This window comes from Pygoscelis adeliae, unplaced genomic scaffold, assembly GCF_000699105.1.
Source record: "Pygoscelis adeliae isolate BGI_AS28 unplaced genomic scaffold, ASM69910v1 Scaffold171, whole genome shotgun sequence".
Taxonomy (NCBI): domain Eukaryota; kingdom Metazoa; phylum Chordata; class Aves; order Sphenisciformes; family Spheniscidae; genus Pygoscelis; species Pygoscelis adeliae.
The window spans coordinates 9393167-9412481 of record NW_008824186.1 but is presented as its reverse complement, the minus strand read 5'-3'; the positions used below and the strand labels follow the sequence as shown (position 1 = coordinate 9412481).

The 19315-nt window shown below is 42.7% G+C and overlaps 3 protein-coding genes across 3 annotated transcripts in view; 2 read left to right on the top strand and 1 right to left on the bottom strand.

Moving 5' to 3' along the window:
• The window catches only part of FTH1 (ferritin, heavy polypeptide 1), a 54407-nt gene that overhangs the window by 17361 nt on the left and 17731 nt on the right, over positions 1-19315 (top strand). The gene's annotated exons all lie outside the window — the stretch shown is intronic.
• On the bottom strand, positions 7679-8633 carry LOC103925794 (olfactory receptor 154-like). Its single transcript, XM_009334566.1, is given in 2 exon segments — positions 7679-8558; positions 8560-8633. Coding segments are annotated over 2 exon segments (954 nt in total).
• Positions 13439-19315, top strand: part of LOC103925793 (olfactory receptor 5AS1-like) — a 10216-nt gene continuing 4339 nt past the window's right edge. Inside the window, 5 exon segments of the mRNA XM_009334565.1 lie at positions 13439-13536; positions 15609-15667; positions 15670-16475; positions 17582-17637; positions 19002-19216. Coding sequence (XP_009332840.1) covers positions 13439-13536; positions 15609-15667; positions 15670-16475; positions 17582-17637; positions 19002-19216 — 1234 coding nt within the window.

Sequence of the window (19315 nt, the reverse complement as noted above, 5' to 3'; positions counted from 1 at the left end):
AAAAAAGATGGTGGCAAACTTTTTAGCAGGGCCTGTTGCAACAGGACAAGGGGGAAAGGCTTTAAACTAAAGGGGGGTAGATTTAGACTAGGTATAAGGAAGAAATGTTTTACGCTGAGGGTGGTGAAACACTGGCACAGGTTGCCCAGAGAGGTGGTGGATGCCCCATCCCTGGAAACATTCAAGGTCAGGTTGGACGGGGCTCTGAGCAACCTGATCTAGTTGAAGATGTCCCTGCCCACGGCAGGGGGGTTGGACTAGATGACGTTTAAAGGTCCCTTCCAACCCAAACTATTCTATGGTTCTATTCTATGGTTCTAAGGTGCCGAAGCATCCGTGCCTTTTGCCATTTTAGGTACACTGTGGTAGCCAAGACATCTGTATGGGACAAGCAGAAATGATAAAAGAGCTGCAGAAGACTTGTATCAACTGTATCAACTAGCTTTTCACTGGCACCTGTGCAAATGTGGCAATCAGCTCATACGTAAACACCTAAATTTTGGTGAGGTGGGTCTGATCCCTGATGTTTAATGAGATTAATCCAATTCTTATTCAAGACATGAACTCTCTAGACTAGGTGGACTCTATCAGTTATGATGTCATCCATAAGAACCTGAATAATATGAAACTCAGCATCTTTCTTAAGATGGATGTAGAACTCGAGAGACATCTTTCTCCCATTTAAGCACATATATGCACAATCATTTTAAAGCCTGTGCCAACATAAACAGCTACGTTCAACTTCTGGTTCTGTTCAGGCATTTATAATTTCCACAACTACACTGCATAGGCAAAGAACAACTAAATTTTGCCTTCAGTAAACCAGTTGTGGTAATGTTTCTGATGAATATCATACCACATTAAAAAACATACTTCAGGATCTGAAAACCATAAGCCTCTGGGAGCGAGAAGGGAAATTTACTCTAGCTATAGTATAAATAACTAGAGTGGGATTCTCTATAGGATTTAGTTTTCTAAATACTTTGGAGTATCTGAGACCAAGTGGCTCATGAGAAGTTCCATGGACTTGAGATCTGTGCTTCTAGATCACTTACCTACTTCTGAAAATCATCTCCTTATATTATTGACATTAGTAGATAGCACAAGCTCTGAACTTTACATCTTTTGATTTCAAAGCAATTTGAAGGATGAGAGTCATTTATGCTTTATAGGTGAGAAAAAGTAGACAAAAATAAGGTAAGTACTTTGCTCAAGGTTAAAAGACGTTTCTTACAGAAACCATTGTCTTATCACGGCGTTTCTATCAGCAATGACAAACATGCCTTGGACCTATATAAATTCTCATATAGACTAAAATACCTTGAAATCATCCTGACATATCTCTGTTCAAGATTTGTAAAATTAAAGAATGGTTTTTTCTGTACCTGAAAATGTCCAATCTGCAAGAAGGTTGAAACTCATCCAATAACAGGAATACTGATAGCAGAATACACAAAAGAAAATTGCAGACACCCTTTGCCCAATCTCCAGAGATGTTAGATATTTGTAGGTAAGAAATAAATGCGAAGTGGCTTAGTCCTTCACAAAGATTTAGCTCATTCAAAGTGATAGCAAAGTAGTGGAAGAATTGAAATCACATTTCAAAATTTCCCTTTTGAGACACCATAACCAATTTTAAATGCCAAAGGGAAGTGGTCCCAGGGGTAGCACTGCAATTATTTCTTGTAAGCACAAGCCCAAGTATAATTTTAAGTATTTAAGTCATAAACAATTGTAGTTTTGGTAAAAGTTTTTAAAATTGCCTGTTCAAGACTTGGTGAACCGTACGTTACACTTCAAATCTTAAGAGACCAAATATTTGAATGGGTTTGTGGGTTTTTTAGAGGTTTGTCTAAACACAGAATTTTATCCAGTTATTCCTATTTTGAGCCAAAAGACTTCTGTGAGGGTGAAACACATTAATACTCCAATTTTGGTCTGAAGACATCAGGAGATGCAGAATCTGATACATGTCATAAGGTGAAATCCTCCTCAGATGGCCGAAAGTTAGTTATCTAGGTCAAAGCTACTAACTTTCTGTATAGTTAACAGCAGAAAATAGTTGGCCTTGGCCCATCGATCCAGCCTGTCCAGGTCCCTCTGCAGGAGGGAAACAACGCTTCCTCCATATTCACCTCAGAGGAATCAGCATTTCTAGAGAGAGATTGATCTCTCTGTTTGGAAAGAGGAGGATAAATACCTATATTTGGTGAAATAACTTCCCAAGGGCTGGTGGGGTGGGAAAGCAGTGGTGGAATGGATAGTCTAGATAATTTCCCCTAGCACCAGGTATTAATCTCTTTCCCACCTGCCTGGACCCCAGACGGACACCTTAAGAAGTCAGAAGAGCTTCTGAGGGAACTGCACAGGATTCAGCAAATATGTTTGGGGTTTTAACTTCAGCTGTTTGAACTGCAAAACTTTGGGCTCGGTGACTTGGTTTGTTTCATGACACTTTTTTGATGAGGTGTGCCAAAGGTTCATTCAAACTTTTGGAGGCCTGAGGGGAAGTAAGACATCACTTTGGACCTGCTTCCATTAGGAATATAAGCATCTTCAGCCAGGATAAAGAGGTGCACTCATCTCTGAGGAGAGGTCATCAGCTGTAACCCCCTCCTGGAGCTAGGTGCTCATCCATAATTGTTCCTCAAAAACGAGACGTTCTTTTTTTTTTCTTGTGCCCAATAGCCTACAACACTAGAGAGAGGGAACTCTGTCAGACAGCTGTGATTTTCTTTGCCAGAGCTGGAAAAATTTTAACAGGGAAGGATCATAATATACACATCCAGTTTCTGATACTCTTTCTCTGAACATCTATTTTTGGCTGCCATCAGAAATCGATACCCCTGGGCTGACTCGTCTCACACCGCAGAGCTATTCTCATATTCTCACCAGTGGAGCTGCCCTGTTGGAACAGCAGTGTGGGAGTACAGACAGCGCCATCGCCCAACGGCCAGCTGGAACCGGCAGAAAAATGTTGGCAAGCTCTGTTTGGTGATCTTTTTTTATACTGCTGATTCAGGAGAATCTCCAGTCTTTCCTTGCAGTTGCTCACTCACATCTTTACAAATACAGTCTTCTCCGACATGTTCTTTTGCACCAGGATGCTGGGAAGGGAAGCTGAATTTCTGGAATGAGTTCCCCTCTAATTCTATAAAGCTATCCCTGTAAATGAATAAAATATGGGGGAGTCCAAATAAAGTAAAGAAAAATACCCTGTATCAATTAAATCCCCATACTAATCATCATCTGCACATTTGCACTTCACATTTGCCAACTGAAAATCAGACTTCACCTATTTGCATATCTGGCTAATCTCATATAACCAGTGAGGGATGAAAATGAACCATTTTCATGTATCTGCTCCTAAAGATAAAGGATTCCTGAAATTCTTGATGTGCCTTCAAAAAAATTTCATATGCCTATTGCTGTTGAACTTCAGTTGAAACCTTGACAAAGACATTGACTTTTACTGCTTAATATAATTATGTAGACCAGTTGTAGATGGCTTAATATGCCTCCTGAGCTACTCTGACAATCACTGCCATATTTCATTTCTCATATGAATACCTTGCATTCTTACAAAGTGTATGTTAGCCAAAATGTAGAACGAGCGCACAAGAATACGGTTAAGTTCTGAATATTCGTCTGTTTTCTCACTTCTCCATATTTGCTGTGGAAAAAGCATTTCTTAAGGAAAAAAAGGGGGTTTTTTTCTTAAGCAAAATTCAAATAAATTATTAATATGTGGGGGTTTTATTGTTTGCAATGCAACCAGGGCAGATTTTCCTATCTGTCTTTTGTGTGGTGCTGTCAGATATGAAAATGTGCAACATGAAAGAGGTTGTGAATGATTTATTTTTCTCCTTTAAAAATACTATCGAGTTGTGAAATTCAGGTCAGGCTATAGTTCTGGCTTCAAAATTCCCAAGACTTTGGGGATCAAAAAAAGTCAGCATTCAGTGTTTTGGTGCCATTCTCTCCTCCCTTTCCTCTGTATTTTTTAGAATTCTGTATATAAAAGATAGAATCATAGATTCATAGAATGGTTTGGGTTGGAAAGGACCTTCAAAGATCATCTAGTCTACCTCTGCTGCCATGGGCAAGGGACATCTTTCACTAGATCAGGTTGCCCAAAGTTACGTGCATCTTTGCACGTATCTGTCACGACCACCCTCCTTATACACATGGAGCATTATAAATTTGGAATCAAGGACTTTCAAAACTTCAAACCCAAGACTCCTACTGCAGAAAGTAGCTGGGTAAATCTAATGATGTTTTGCTAAGATACCTTGTTTCCTCTAAGCGGGCTGTTTTCCAGTGGAAGTTTTTTTCTCTCTTAAATACTTATGCACATACAATATGTGAGATGAGCTGTTTAGATGCAGTGCAATCCATAGATCCAACATAAACACTGAGAAGAAGGAGATTAAAGACTAACATATAACTATCATTCACCTTGCACTGCACACGCATACGTATGCACATGCACATGGAGTAGTGTTCATTACTTTGGTGGCACTTCATACAATCATCATAGAATAGCCCAGGTTGGAGGGGACCTCAGAAGATCATCTGGTCCAGCTTTCCGTGGGAAGGGGAACCTAGACAAGACTATCGAGCACCCTGTCCAATTGTATCCTGAAAACCTCCAGCGATGGGGACTCTACCACCTCCCTGGGGAGGTTGGTTCAGTGAACGACTGGTTCTTACTGTAAAAAATTTCTTTCTTATGCTGAGATGAAATCTCTCCCAGTGCAACCTCTACTTGTTGCCCCTTGTCTTCTCCATATGGCTCCTTGTGAAGAGAGAGCCTCCGTCCTTTTGGTAGCCACTCTTTAAGTACTTTGCATCTTCATATTAGAAACTATATTTCCTCTACTTGGGAAGCTGTGGATCCTTGAAAATTTACTATCATGTAAAACAGGTATTTCAGCTGATTCAGAAAGTGAGATTTGTGTTTAGTTCTTTCAATTTGGAAAGCAAAAGGAGGGGTTAAATGGCATAGGATAGCCCTTATCAGTGGAGTCTTAATGAGTTCCTCAACTTCTCCAAAAGAATGACTCCTCTTACAGAGATTCACCTTCTCACTAGTATTATTCTGCTAATTTATGGCTAAAACTCAGCCTTCCTGCTACTACTTCCTGACTCCACCTAGAAGCTGCCAGGGCCTCGAGGGCACTAATAAGACTTGATGGCCCTGACCAGCCTCACCTGGACCACTCCACACACGTGCCCCTGCCTATGGCCCAGGAGCCCCATTTAAACTCAGTCCAGGGCCATCAGTCCTTCCTTGACTACACAGGAGGTGTGTTGGGCTGCAGCTGTGTTTCTGCCTCCTGGATGGACCCCAGATCAAGAGTACAGCTTTATCTCTGACCCTGCTCCTGGTCCATCTCCCTTTGCTCCTGATGGCACGCTGTGGATGGGCCCTGAGCATAGTTCATCGCTTGCTGTGGCTGTTGATGGACCCTGATGCCAGCCCATGGCTCTGCCTGCTGTGTTCAGCCCCTGCAGGTCTGTCCCCTGGGAGTGAGGCACTGCCTGCCCTGGGGTCCTCCTTGGCTCCTTGCTCCCTGTCCCTTGGGCACCAGCTGGCTCTTGCAGCTCCCTGACAGCAGCCATGCAGACACATGGCAGGAACGTGCCTCTACTTCTAAAATTCTATGGACTCTGAAAGAAAACACTGCCCTGCCCGTCTAGCCCAGGTACGAAATATCCCTGAATATCTTTAATATTAAAGCCCTTTCCTTTGTCTTCACAAACTTCTTGGTTTTTGGGCTAGACTCTGATGTTCTGCTCCATCTCTCCTTAAAGCTATTTTCTTTCTGTTCCCCACCTCTCGCATACAGCAGAAGTGGTGAGGAGCTCTCATTCTACTAGGCGTGTGCATTTTCTACTGTCTCTGCATGGCCACGTGGATAGAAGATATTCATTCAGTTTGATGTCCCAGCCGACTATGGTGAAATAATTGCATTGCTTATACCTGGCATGTAGTTGCATCTTTTCCCCAAAAGAATTTCTAAGCTCTAAAACCCAGTTGTTGGCAGTAGTAGTCATAAATACATAGCTCATCATTGCAAATACAATTTAATAAGAGGATGGGACCAGCTGTGGTGGTCAAGCACAGGGCTTGGCCAGACAAGCAAACTGACCAGCAGCCTGCTTAGAGGCCACCAGCCCCTTTTAATGCCTCCCTTATCTCGTTGTCCCCTTCTTGCTCTTCCCTCATCAGCCATGATACCTCAGTTTCGCCACCATGGTCTCCTCCCAAATAAATGACCCACCCTGATCGCTTCCCCACGTTTGTTCCTGTTTTGCTACGTTCACACCTGATTTTGCTATTCCTGATACCCAGGTAGAATAGACCTGTGGTGTTTCTGGTGGGGTTCCTAGGCACTGCTGGCCTTGTGAGGGTCTGCTCCCCAAAGGGTGTCCAACGCTTCCCCTTCAACCATCTGTGAAGTCTGCCCATCTCTAGCACCTCTGGTGCCCTCCTAACCACTGGTGAAATCTGGCCATCCATCATGGTGCTGTTAATTCGACAGTTCCTCACTGTTACTTGTTACGTCCAGTGGTTTCTCATGTCATGTCCAGTTGCTTTTCATGGTCTGCTCAGTGAGTTTGACATCGGGCTAGGGACTAGTCATCCTCCCAAATATCTTTTCTAAGATGAATGTTGTCACAGGTGTGTCTGAACCACATGTTGAGATTCATGTCCCTCATTTTGTGTATCTAACAAATGGCCAATTTGTATTTACTTGTCTCTGAGCACTTCATTATCAAAGGGGTGAAATGTGTATCTCCTAAGGTAATTTTTCCTAAGTGTGGCACATAGGAAGAGCTTCCCCACAAGTATTTTGAGACAAAAGCTCTGCTTTTCTCTGCTGCTGCTAAGGGCTTCAGTTGATGTGGTGTGGTCTGGCATTGGTTCTGCTAATGAATAAATATTTGTGAGTGGTGATCCATCACCTTAGATGACGTTTTCTATTTAAATCCACAGCTGGGACTTGCAAATTTTTTGTTTGTCTTTTAAAAATAGATGGGTTTTCTGTATCAGCAAAGGGTCCTATAAAGATGTCACATAGAATTGATTGCATCAAGCTGTGTCTGATTCCTGAACCTTCTCTGGGGAATGCACATATGTAGCATTCATTTATTTGATCTTAAAAAAGCACTGCTCATTAGTAATGTTAAACCTGGCTTCTGCAAACTCATACTACACTGCCAATTGGAAATGTTCCTGGTTTCAAACATATTAGCCCAGGTTTATTCTTAGCAAACATCCATGAGGACCTGGATCTCCTCTTTGCCCCAGCATTCCCTCTTGAAGATCTGCCAGAAGAACTAAATGTGAGGGATGCTTCTCAATCTGAAAAATACAGTTCCTTATGGAGTGACGCAAAGAACACCAAGTCTTTAAAGTAGGAGGTGGCGTGTGGGAAAGGAGTGCATGTGAGGCTTTGAGTATAATTAGTGGGTTTAAGGGTAAAATCGGACAGTATAGTTACACCCTGACAGAGGAGAAAGCAAGCAGTGGCTCACTATATCTTCTAGCAATGACATGCGCAAACACTTGGGTCCTCATAATTGCCATCGTCTTTTCGCTTTTAGTTTAAATGGTCAGCAGCCAAATGGAGACTGAAATTCAAGAATGTCCAAGTTTATTTTGTTTAGTTTATGACACCTCTTTACCAGTTTGATTTCTAAAGGAAACAAGAACTCTTTCTAGAAAAAGTTTCTTGAGAGCGTCCTTCACCTCCATGTTCCTCGGGCTGTAGATCAGGGGGTTCAGCATGGGAATCACCAGGGCGTAGACAATGGACACCACTTTGTCCTGGTCCAGGGAGTAGCTAGAACTGGGGCGGAGGTACATGAAGATCATAGTCCCGTAAAAAATTGAGACTGATGTCAAATGTGAGGCACAGGTGGAGAAAGCTTTGTGCCCGCCCTCTGAGGAGTGGGTCCTCAGGACAGTGGTAAGGATATAACCATAAGAGACAACAATGAATACTAAAGTGCTGAGTGCAATGGTAAAAACCACATGTTCGTTGACAGTAGTACTGGAACAGGAAAGTTTCAGGAGCGGGGGAATGTCACAGAAGAAATGATTGATAGCATTAGGGTCACAGAAGTGTAAACTGAACACTGAGCTGACAAGCACCATTTCGTTCACAGTAGCTATTATGTAGGGTCCCACAGCCAGCTGGACACAAGCCTTTTGAGACATGGTGGCCACGTAGAGCAGAGGGTTACAGATGGCCATGTACTGGTCATAGGCCATCGCAGCCAGCAGGTAACACCTGATGATTATGCGGACTCCACAAAAGTACATCTGGGCTGCACACCCTGGCAGAGAGATGGCTTTCCTTTCTTCAAAGAAGCTCACTAGTATTTTGGGAGCAACTGCTGAGGAATTACTTAGGTTTACCAGAGAGAGGTGGCAGAAGAAGAAGTACATGGGAGTGTGGAGTCAAGAGTCAAGCCTGATTAATGCAATCATGCTGAGATTCCCCACCAACGAGGTGACACAGATCAGAAGGAACAGCACAAAGACAGACCTGCAGCTCCCAAATATCTGTGATTCCCAAGAGAATGAACTCATCAACAGTTGTCTTGTTTCTTCTGACCATTCCCTTAATGAGCCTGAATCTTTAAGAGGGAGAAAAAAAAATCAAAGAACACAAGTGAGTTACAACTCCAGATAGAAGAATAAGTCATAATGATGCTGGGAATGTCGGGCAGGAATGTAGTAGAAGAAAACTGGATGCTGCTTTATTTTAATGGAAACCTAGCTGTCTGTTAGTATGCAAGAACTGGATGCTTAACTCAAGTCTCTTGAGAAGCTTGCTGTTATCCATTTAACACTTCTGTAATGACAGTCTCAAAGAAGGATTACTTTTATTCCATTACTGAGATTGTTCCAGGAAAGAGGAGAAAGTTGTTATTCATTCCAACCTTTTTTAATATTTCCTGCTTAGTTCTATTGTTAAATTTTCTCAAATGCTTATCTGTGTCCATGGTGCCTAGGAGGAATAACAGGATGATTCTGATTATCTGCTCCGTTGTTCTTAAATAGCGGAGTAATAAATTGCTCTCAACTTCTAAGGATAACATTTAAGTTGGCCAGTGCAGTTCTGAGGAGAAGTCCTCATAGGAAGATACCCCCAAATTAAAAAAAAAAAAAAATCCATGTAGAAAAGCAGTTTATGTTAAAAAGCAGATGCTAATTTTATCAAAGTTTATTTGCTGATTCCAAACATAACGAATCAAAGGAGAAGACAGGGGCAGTGTGGCCATGGACCTTGCCCTGCGTCCCTGAACCTGTTCATGCTAATGGCAGGAAGAAAGTCTGTAAGTCTGTCCTGACACAAAATCACACTTGTTTTGTCCAACGTTAAGAAAGGAGTTGCGTATAAATTAAAAGAAACATAGGACCTGACACCGAAGACAGAATCCATCTTGCCTAACATTACCTACTTCCTAGGTGGACAGCTACATTTGAGGTAGCCATTCAAGGCTTCGTTTATGGTCATAGAAAAGAAGTAGGCACTTTAAGGCAAAATTCATGTAAGCTACTTAAAATGTCTACTTACTTTGGGGTGAAATGAATTGCCTCCTAGAGGTGCTGGTTTCTCATCACTGCTTATAAAGAGCACACAATGATTAGATAAACTGTGGCAGTCTATCTCTGTAGGGGACAATATTTCGTCAGACAAATCAGACTTTATAGGCATGTTAAATAACAGCATGTCTACGGGTGAACCAAAGGAAAGAACATTAATCTCATAATTACCTTTTCACTTCTCTTAAAATGTTGACTTCAAGAAAAATGCCTCTTGTTTTCAGATTGTGGTCTTGTTTTGACACTTCTGTTTAGAGTTCTGTAGAAAATGAGAACTGTTAATTGCAGGTGTATTAAACGAATGCCCGAGCTTGCAAGGTGGAGCTTCTTACTGAAACAATTGAATGATTGAAAGATCTTTTGAGCTGTTGCTATTTGCATTGTATTGAGAATAATTAAGACAGTTAATTAAGAAAACAATTTCAGACAGTTACAGTAGTTCAACCGATTAGCAGCAACTTGCAGAGCCCAACAGCTTGATTGCTAATAATTTTCTGTTCTATAGGAAATTCTAGACAAGTCAGTTGGACTATTTGTAGTGACCAACAATACGGTCTCTATGACAAGCTGATGCTGTTAAATGATTCTTCTTTTGCTATAACCCCACATTTCAGTGCTCATCAAGCCAATATTAGAACTTCTGTGGATTTTGGTGGTTTGGGTTTAAGACTTAAACATGTGTTTAACTTAAACCAACCCTGCCTCTGCTGTAACCACAGGGAATGGCTGAATTGCAGCTATCACAGTTGAGGGCAGAGACCTCTCTTGTGAAGTACTGACCTGAATGTCATTTCTCGCTCTAAGTACAAACTTCCAGGAGCAGGAGTCCAAAAGTCTCCACATGTTAGGAAAAGAAGCCACATGGACATTCACAAGTATTTGTTCTCCTATTTTCCAAAATAAGAAAAAGAATCCAGCTCAGGTCAAAACAATTTTCCTCTCTGACTGCGTTATTTTTTTTGTAGACTTTACTTTCAGCATTCCTTATATGAAAATTCATTAATTTTTTTTACTGTTGTGTATATGAGCATAGACTGTGATTATGTGCATTCTGTGTGCAAGATTTAAAGTACAGAGTAAGGATAGAGAATAAAACAGTGACACAATTAACAGTCTGTCAGATTTGATAATATTTCAGGCTATGGATATGTTTCCTACCTTGGAAACTAACATTAAAAACGATGCTTTCTTTTCCTCAGGAACAAATGCTTCTAGAAAGCTGGACACAATGGCATTTAGAGAAGCTCTGACTACAGGATCAGGTAAGCTGTTGGCACATTCTGCCCCTCCCCGTCTGGCAGCGACTACAAATGGGATGCACAGTCAGCAGGGGAATGGCGAGGTCTTCACAATCAACTTTCCCAGTCAGCTTTCCTTAAGTGCTGTATGTGTCCCGGGGGGATCCCATCGAGTGAGGCAACGGTTGCAGTCTGCTGAGGTCTTTGGTTCATGAATACAGAGCTCATTAGGAGACAAAAAATAGCAACAATGAAAAAACCCTCCAGAACATAAGCAGAAGATTCATATTCTTCTCTAGGTAATGTTATTTTGACAACAAGTTGGAGCTTTCTTTTCGTGTTGTTTTTACATAATGACATTTTCTCTCTGGCCACAGATCCTCTAAGTCCTGGGGTCATACAGAGCAAGAGGCTGCAGAGGATTGCTGGCCTTGTGAAATGATCAGCCTTTATAAGAGAACTAGAAGGAGCTGACTTGAAGGGAGGGTAATCACCATTTCAAGTTTTTGCTGGCCCTCATGAAACAAGACCAACGCATGCAAGCTGAATTCCAGTCTGCATTCTCCTTATTCCATCTAAAGATAGTTTACATCGCTAGCACTCTTCCTTATTGGACCATTAAGGTGTATTTTTACTGATTTACAGTCCGTAGTCATCTGAGATAGTTGATTAATACGAGACACATGACTGGTCCCTGAAAGAACAACTGGATCAGAAGAGAGATACACAGTCCTCTCCTGAACTCAGACAAGCAATGTCCACAGTAGCCTATATGTAGATGTTTATGCTCTGGATACTTTGTAGGATTTGAGTGGTTATTTCTCTACATGGACTACAGGAGTAGCCTAGAAGTTAGGCTTAGACAAGTAACTTTTAATTGTTTAAGTTGAGTGATGAACCCCATACTAAGAATATCAAATGAAAGAGCAGAGAAATTAATAACAATCCAAACATGGTAATTTTCCCATCTTCCTCTGGAGGGGCTTTCCTACATCACTCCCCCCACAAACCAGGGCATCCATTACATCCCTGTCATGTGTCATGGCTTAGCCCCTGCCCAGAGTTTCAGAAGGTCCAAGTACATCCATCACTGGCTACTGGAAGCCTCCGTGGAGCTTTTCCATCTCTTCACAGACAGTTTGTTGAAATGGGAGAAATAAAAATCAGTTTGCTGCAGTGTTTTGCTTTCCTCCCATGTGATGGCTTTGATCAACATCTAGGGTCTTGCCTCAGGGGAGTCATCTGTGAACTCGTACCCCAGAGCTTCAAGCCGTGTTCTGCATAAGTGCTGAGGGACGGGGTAGGATCCATTTTGTATCATTTCAGCAGCATAAAATTGAGCTATGCAAGCCTAACCTAGCCGCCTGGGCTTATTTTATAGTCAGCGTAGGGAGGGAGAGACCTGCAGAAAGCAATACATGCCATTTTCCTTAGAAACTTATTTTACAATGGGATGAGTCGTCCTTTGGAAGTGCCTATTTCTTGCCAATGATAGGTAAAAGAACCCAACTAACTTACTTAGATTAGTAACTTTTAGATGTCTAAAACTAGTTAAGATGAATTTTCATGCATTTTGGGTGTTCCTCTGATCTCCAGAACCTTTGAGGTCTGGTGTATTGCCCAACACAAATTGCATGCCTCAAAGTTGTCCGCATCCCATTTAGATGTTCTTGGAGACCACTGGGAGGAATGGCTCAGTTCCGATGAAATAAAACGGTAAGACCTTAAGTGCTTGCCTGTGAACGTATGTATGCCCGCCGTTGCACACATGAACTAGAGAGAAGGGAGGAAAAGGCAAGCAGTGCAAAGAAAGCTTGTTGGTTGGAATAAAAAGGTTGAAAGAGTTACCCAAGTTTCCTCGCAGGAAAAGACATCAGCTGCACATTTGTCAACAAGTTAAACATCTGCTAGTGAAGAGCAGTTGAATTGAAAGCTTTTTTATTGCATCTGTCCACCTAGATAGCTGCTTGATGTTCTTACTTTATTCACTGAACATCTTTAGGTCAATTAGTATCACAACTCTCCTATGAAAGAACAACGATTAGCTCCTTTTTTAAAAACCAAATTGATATTAATGAAAGCAATTACTGCTTAAAGTATGAGTAAGATAACAAGTTAAACTGCTCTAAATCTTCCTCCGGGTGTATAATTCCTGTATTACATAGGGTCTTTAGCTAGTGAGAACCAGCACCTCTTAATTTGAGACGATCATAATCACGTTACCAAAAGTTCCAATGACTGCCTGAATTCCATTTTCTAAATTGTCATGATCACTTTGAGGCGCATTTGAATTTTTTTTCAAGAAGTGGTTGCTTCAAGGTCCCAGTGGCCTGGTATCAGTGACTCCAGATCGCAGGTTGGACCTCCATTTTGCCAAAATGTCCATCCTCATTTCAACACTGTTTTGATGCTTTAAAAAAATACTGTTTGTGTTTCCAGTCAAAGGAAATATTAGAAGCATTTCCAAAAGTGCTTACAATATCTTTAGAGCATACCATTTCATTGAAACATTTCCACACTGAGACAACACCACTAGTGTTTTAATTGTTTGTTCTGCTCTTCCCTTGAGAACATCATGGTCTCCTGTGTCCAAAAGGAAGATGTAGAATCTGTGACATTCCCCAAAAGAAACATTTCCTGCATCCAGGAAAAAAATAAGTATTTCCCTAGCAGGTAAGCCTCCTAATGAGTAAAATTTCTTTCCATTCAGGGAATTGTGTAGAAACTGTTCTAAGTCAGTTGCCTTGTTGACTGAATGAATTTCAATGCACTAAAGGAAAAGAGTTGCTGCATCGTGATACCACAAAAGAAAAAATAATTAGGAATATATCTTTAAAAAGGGGGGAGTATATTTTTTATTAATTTTTGCACCTAAAATATTGATCTGGGAACTGAAATCTCTTGCAGGTCTTCATCAGAGACCACTGAATTTTTAGCAGCTGGTAGGATTTCCGTACCTAAATTTCTGAGTATGATCAACAGCTGAAAATAGGAAGAAACAGTCACATATGTGTACTATGGAATACATTTCAGGGCAGAAAGGTTCTTTTTCACTTTCACCAGAAATCTCTCCAATTGCCTGTGATAGCGTTGACATAAATTGTAAGGTTACATGGTCGCTGTTTAACTGGTCTTGGCTCAAAATAAAACGCAATTGAAATTTTGGGGAACTCGTCACCTTATTCTAGGAACGTAACTGGGGGACCTATGTCGTGACCTGAGTCACCCAAGACATTTTCTGGAGTAAACAGTCACACCCAGAAAATGGTTCAGATTTTAGGATGCACCAAGTCTTCACCAAGAATGAAGGATCTTGAAAGACAAGATCAAAGCAAGCCGTCTAAAATGGGATTCATCTCACTCGACTGTAACCACCTAAAATTTTGGCAGTGAATTTATATTGGTCATCCCGGCTTCCTTTCTCACCAACAGACACGCACGTATCCGGGATATGATGCATCCCACCTATCCCTCCGTAACGGTTATAGACGGAACTGAAGATGATGCACTCAGACCAACCTTTAGACAGCCAAATACAGGTGAGAGTCACCGCAGCTAGAGTGCCTGGAAACACAGGTGGGAACTGAAGCCCTCCTTTCTGAACCCCCAGACTCTACTGTAACCATCTAGTATCCTATCCTGAATGAATCAGCTTAAATTACTATTATTTTTTCAGGAACACAGACATTTCTGGTTTGTCTGTGATTTTGTCCACATCGCACTGATATTTACAGGATTATTTAACTGACCTGTGTTAACAGTTATTTTATTAGATGTCCTTTTGTATTTCCTGTAAACGTAAAGGTGAGCAAGATACATCTGCCCTGCCTAGAATTTTTACTGGCATCAGCAGAAATGTTTCTTAACTTTTGCAAAGTTAAGTTATATTACGCACTTCTGGAAAGGTAAAATTAATATCCAGAATTAGTTTTCTAGGGGACTGAGTCTAATTCAAATTCAATTAATAGTTTCAGCCAAAAATAAAAGGTGGGGAAAATTGCTTGGAAAATCTAAAAATATTTGTGTTTGAACACTTAAAAACAATATTCATGGCTTTCCTTTCATCAATTCCGTAACAATTAATCAGCCTCAGGAAAACAAACCCACAAAATATTTTGTAAGAAATCCCAGAATGAGATGCAACATTTAATTTCATTTTAAACTCAATGATTTGTGTTTGTTCCAAACTAATTATGTCTTTTCCTTTTGTCTAAAAAAAAAAAAAAAAAATCTGCTTATGTTCCAGCATTTCAATCCACTTTTTCCAGTGTTCAATTTCACTGCTGACTCTGAAAGGTCACTATTAACTGTGCCTGAACTCCTTACTCTACTGTTCACACAGGTAAATGTGTAGCAGCTATTATACTCAATTAATATGTTTTTCCTCAAGTGAGATATCATACAAAGTTTCTTCTATATCTGCACTGTGGTCTAGCTCTTAAATAAAACCCCATCTGAGGTCCTATTTCATATGAATGAAAGGAATATTCAGGAAGGAATTCCACACACAAAGTGTGTGGGGTTTTTTTAAAGCTCTCTCCTAAGAGAGCTGTCCTCCTAAGCTTTCCTTCCAATGGGCACCATCTAAGCCACTGGTTTCCCCCTCTGATATTGGGTGAGATGCTTGCATTTCCACTACCTCTATCTTGTGGAGGATGTAATGTGTTTGTGCGTTGCTTACCCACTGATCCCCTGACAAATCTCACGTGTACGAAGCCAAACACAAGGCGATGAAATGCCTGAAGAAAACTGCACTGCGCTGAGTTCATTCTCTTGGGTTTCACCAACCGTGCGGAGGTGGAGATATCTTTGGGCTCTTCCTGCTCATCTACGCCACCACTTTGGTGGGGAATGCTGGCCTCGTTGTGCTCGTCCAGCTCAATGCCTGCCTTCATACCCCGATCTACTATTTCCGAAGCAACTTATCTTTCTTAGACCTTAGCTGTTCATCTGCCATTGCTCCCAAGATGCTGGTGAATCTGCTAGCACAGCGGAAGACCGTTTCTTTAATTGGGTGTGCAACACAGATGTTTCTTTTTGCTGATGCCAAGTGGCTCATTTTGGCTGTGATGGCCTATGACTGCTATGTGGCCCTATGTCATCCTCTTTACACCGTTGCCATGTCCTGCAGGGTCTGCACCTCCATGGTAGCTGGGGCTCATCTCAGTGGGGGTCTGACCTCACTGGTGCACATGTCTTTCACATTCATGTTGCTGTTCTGTGGCTCCAATGTGATCAACCATTTCTTCCATGACATCACGCTGCTGGAGCTCTCTTGCTCCAATACACGCATCAACGAGGTCCTCCTCTTCACCCTGTGTGGCCTTATACAAACCACCACTTTCCTGACCACTGTTGTCTCCTACGCCTGCATCGTCAGCACCATCCCCTGGATCCATGTGGCAGGTAGCAGGCAGAAAGCCTGCTACACCTGCACCTCGCATCTGACGGCCGTCGGGTTATTCTATGGCTCCCTCCTCTTCATGTATTTATGGCCCAGCTCCAGCTACTCGCTGGACGCAGACCAAGTGATCTCTGCGTTTTATACTGTCGTCTTTCCCATGCCGAACCCCCTCATTTACAAACTGGTGAAGGATGCCCTAAGGAGAAGAGTAGAGGGAAGAGTGTTTTCTCAGTGATTTTCTCAGAAGTGAAAAAGATATAGTGTGTCTCCGGTGCAATACACAAAAACACAAGCGATGGGATCCACCTGACTAAACATAGGTGACTTGTTATCTGCACCTGAACTAGCTTCCTAGGTTCATTTGGTAATCACTGGAAAAAAGTAATCACCTTAGAAAGTGATTCACCTTGTCATAAAATGGAAGCCCAGGTCAGATGGATCCCAGCCCAGAAGGATCTCTTTCTCCTCGCTGTCTATAAAGGCAGTCTACCCCAAATGCAGAAGAAAGTTCTATTTTTGCAGCTTACAATTATTGAGAGAGCTCTCAACCAAGAGGTTTTAAAGAAAAGTCCAATTTAGATAACTACTATATATGGGTGTGATTGTATGTATCAAATTTGGAAAACTAAAAGCTTTGGTACAGCAGAAAAGACTTCCCTTGTCTGGCAGCCAGCTCTGCCATACCCTCTATAGAGAGAGGAATCTCATCTGCTCGCGATACCATTTATCGTATTTTTAGGACCGGACTCGTTCAAGTTTCACCAGGTGTCCTTCCTGCCTGTTCTGCTCCCACCAGACATCTTTCATGCTTGTTCTCATCCTGTGTTCTTACCTTGAAGATTCTACTACTTGCATATGTTTTTCCACAATCTGTTTCTGCCTCTATACTGCAAGCTCTTGTCTCCCTTCTCACGGCATAGTTACTTTTTTATTTCTGCTTTATTGTGTTAGGAAATGCTTGTTGAAGGTTATGGTATCGGCAGTGTTACAAAACACATACACCGATGTCAAGATACGCTTTTGTAGTACGCTGGTGTCTGGATTCAATATAAACAAATATTAATTATATCCTGCGTAATACGCTGGTACGGCATGGGTGCAGTGGGCCTCTGCTTTGGCTCCTGTCATTTCAGCACTGGACCCTTTTTTTGTTGGCTTTCCACTTGCTGGTGTCTGTAGAAGCCCTTCTAATTGCCCTTGCCCGTTCCTCGTCACTCTAATCTGCAGCTAAACTACGGGTTTCCTAATCCCATCCTTTGCAAGCCCAAGGAATGCTCCTGTGTTCCCCCTTGGCCCTTGGGAGCCTGTTCCTAGAAAGTGCTGGTGAAGGAGATGGGGAACGGCAGCTGCCCCCCTGCCAGGCAGGCAAGGTAAAGGTGAGGGGCAGGACCTTCAAGGTACAAGTGCGGTAGTCAACTGCTTGAAGTCCAAGTGACAGCCAGTTATGGGTGACATCACTCAGGGAACAACACTGGGGCCGATCCTGTTCAGCATCAGCATCATCAGTTACCAGCACAAGGGGCAGAAGGCACCTCAGCAAGTCTGCAGGTAACGGTAAACTGGAGGGGGGAAGCAGTTCATAGCCATGAAGGCAGGATTAGTCTTCAGAGGCACCCTGGATGAGCTGGAGGAACGGGCCAAGAGGAACCTCCTGAAGTTCAGCGAAGACAAAACACCCTGTCCTGTCCCTGAGCCAGAATAACCCCCAAGCATCAAGACGGGTTGCGGACCCACTGGTTGGAGCAGCTCAGCTGAAAAGCACTGGGACGCTGGCAGGCAAGGCTAGATGACTCCCTCAGACCCCTCCCAATCCAAGTGATTCGATGATTCCTAACGACTCTATCTCCTGAAGACCAACTTGACTTGGCCCTGGGTTTCTTCATCTTCTTTCACATGTCCCCACCAAAAAATATATAATCATGGCTTTTTGTAAACAGTGAAAATGGTAATTTCTTAGGTTAGCAACCTCAGTGGAAGAAAATTGTGTGTGTGTGCCTGTTAGGTACAAATGTCAGCAACAGAAAACTGAAGACGTAATTTAACTCTTCTGTGAAGTTGCAACGTACGGTTGTATTTGGTGCAGTTCCCATTAAGAAGATATGCCAAGCGTACTGCTCTTTACCTTCCTCCTATAGATTGCTAAACGTCTCTCTGGAACCCTCCCCCTTTCATCTTCTCCCCAGCTTTCACCTCTCTCTGTGTCAGGAATCCGAGGTCCAACTCTAAGATGGCCCAACTGTGTGACCTTGGCTCAGGCTGCTGAGAAAACCAGGCTGTGGAAGGAGCTGTGCGACGGTGTGTAGGAAGCTACAGTACAATCAGAGGCAGAGCTAGACTGTTCAGCCTGGAGTTGCTAGTAGCTCACAGGATCAAAAGGACGAATACCAGCACAGAAATTATTATAATCACAAAGAGAATGAAAATAGGGAAATAATCATAGAATCATGGAATCGTTTAGGTTGGAAAAGACCCTTAAGATCATCGACTCCAACCGTTAACCTAGCACTGCCAAATCCACCACTAAACCATGTCCCTCAGCGCCGCGTCTACATGTCTTTTAAATACCTCCAGGGACGGTGACTCCACCACTTCCCTGGGCAGCCTGTTCCAATGGTTGACAACCCTTTTGGTGAAGAAATTTTTCCTACTCTCCGATCTAAACCTCCCCTGGCGCAACTTGAGGCTGTTTCCTCTCGTCCTGTCACTTGTTACTGCCAGTCATCTGTGAACACAGTGTCCTGGTCTTGGATGTGGCGAACGATGGCAGCATGGCAATGGTGCCCTTCCGCTCCGGGGAGGAGGCAGAGGCCGAGGCCTGCCTGGCCGGTGGGGATTCCTCTGTGTCCTACCAGAGGAGCGACCGCGCAAATGTTTACCCTGGGGCTCGTCAAATCCTCGCTGTCGTTCGTTTGTACGCGCTACTGACACACATCAACCAGCCCCCGCGATGTGCGGGCCGCGTCCCCCTCGCTGGGCTCCTCAGGACGGGGCAGCCCGGGGCCTGGCTGCGTGCGGGCCGGCTCCTGAGCCCCCCCCCCTCACCCCGGA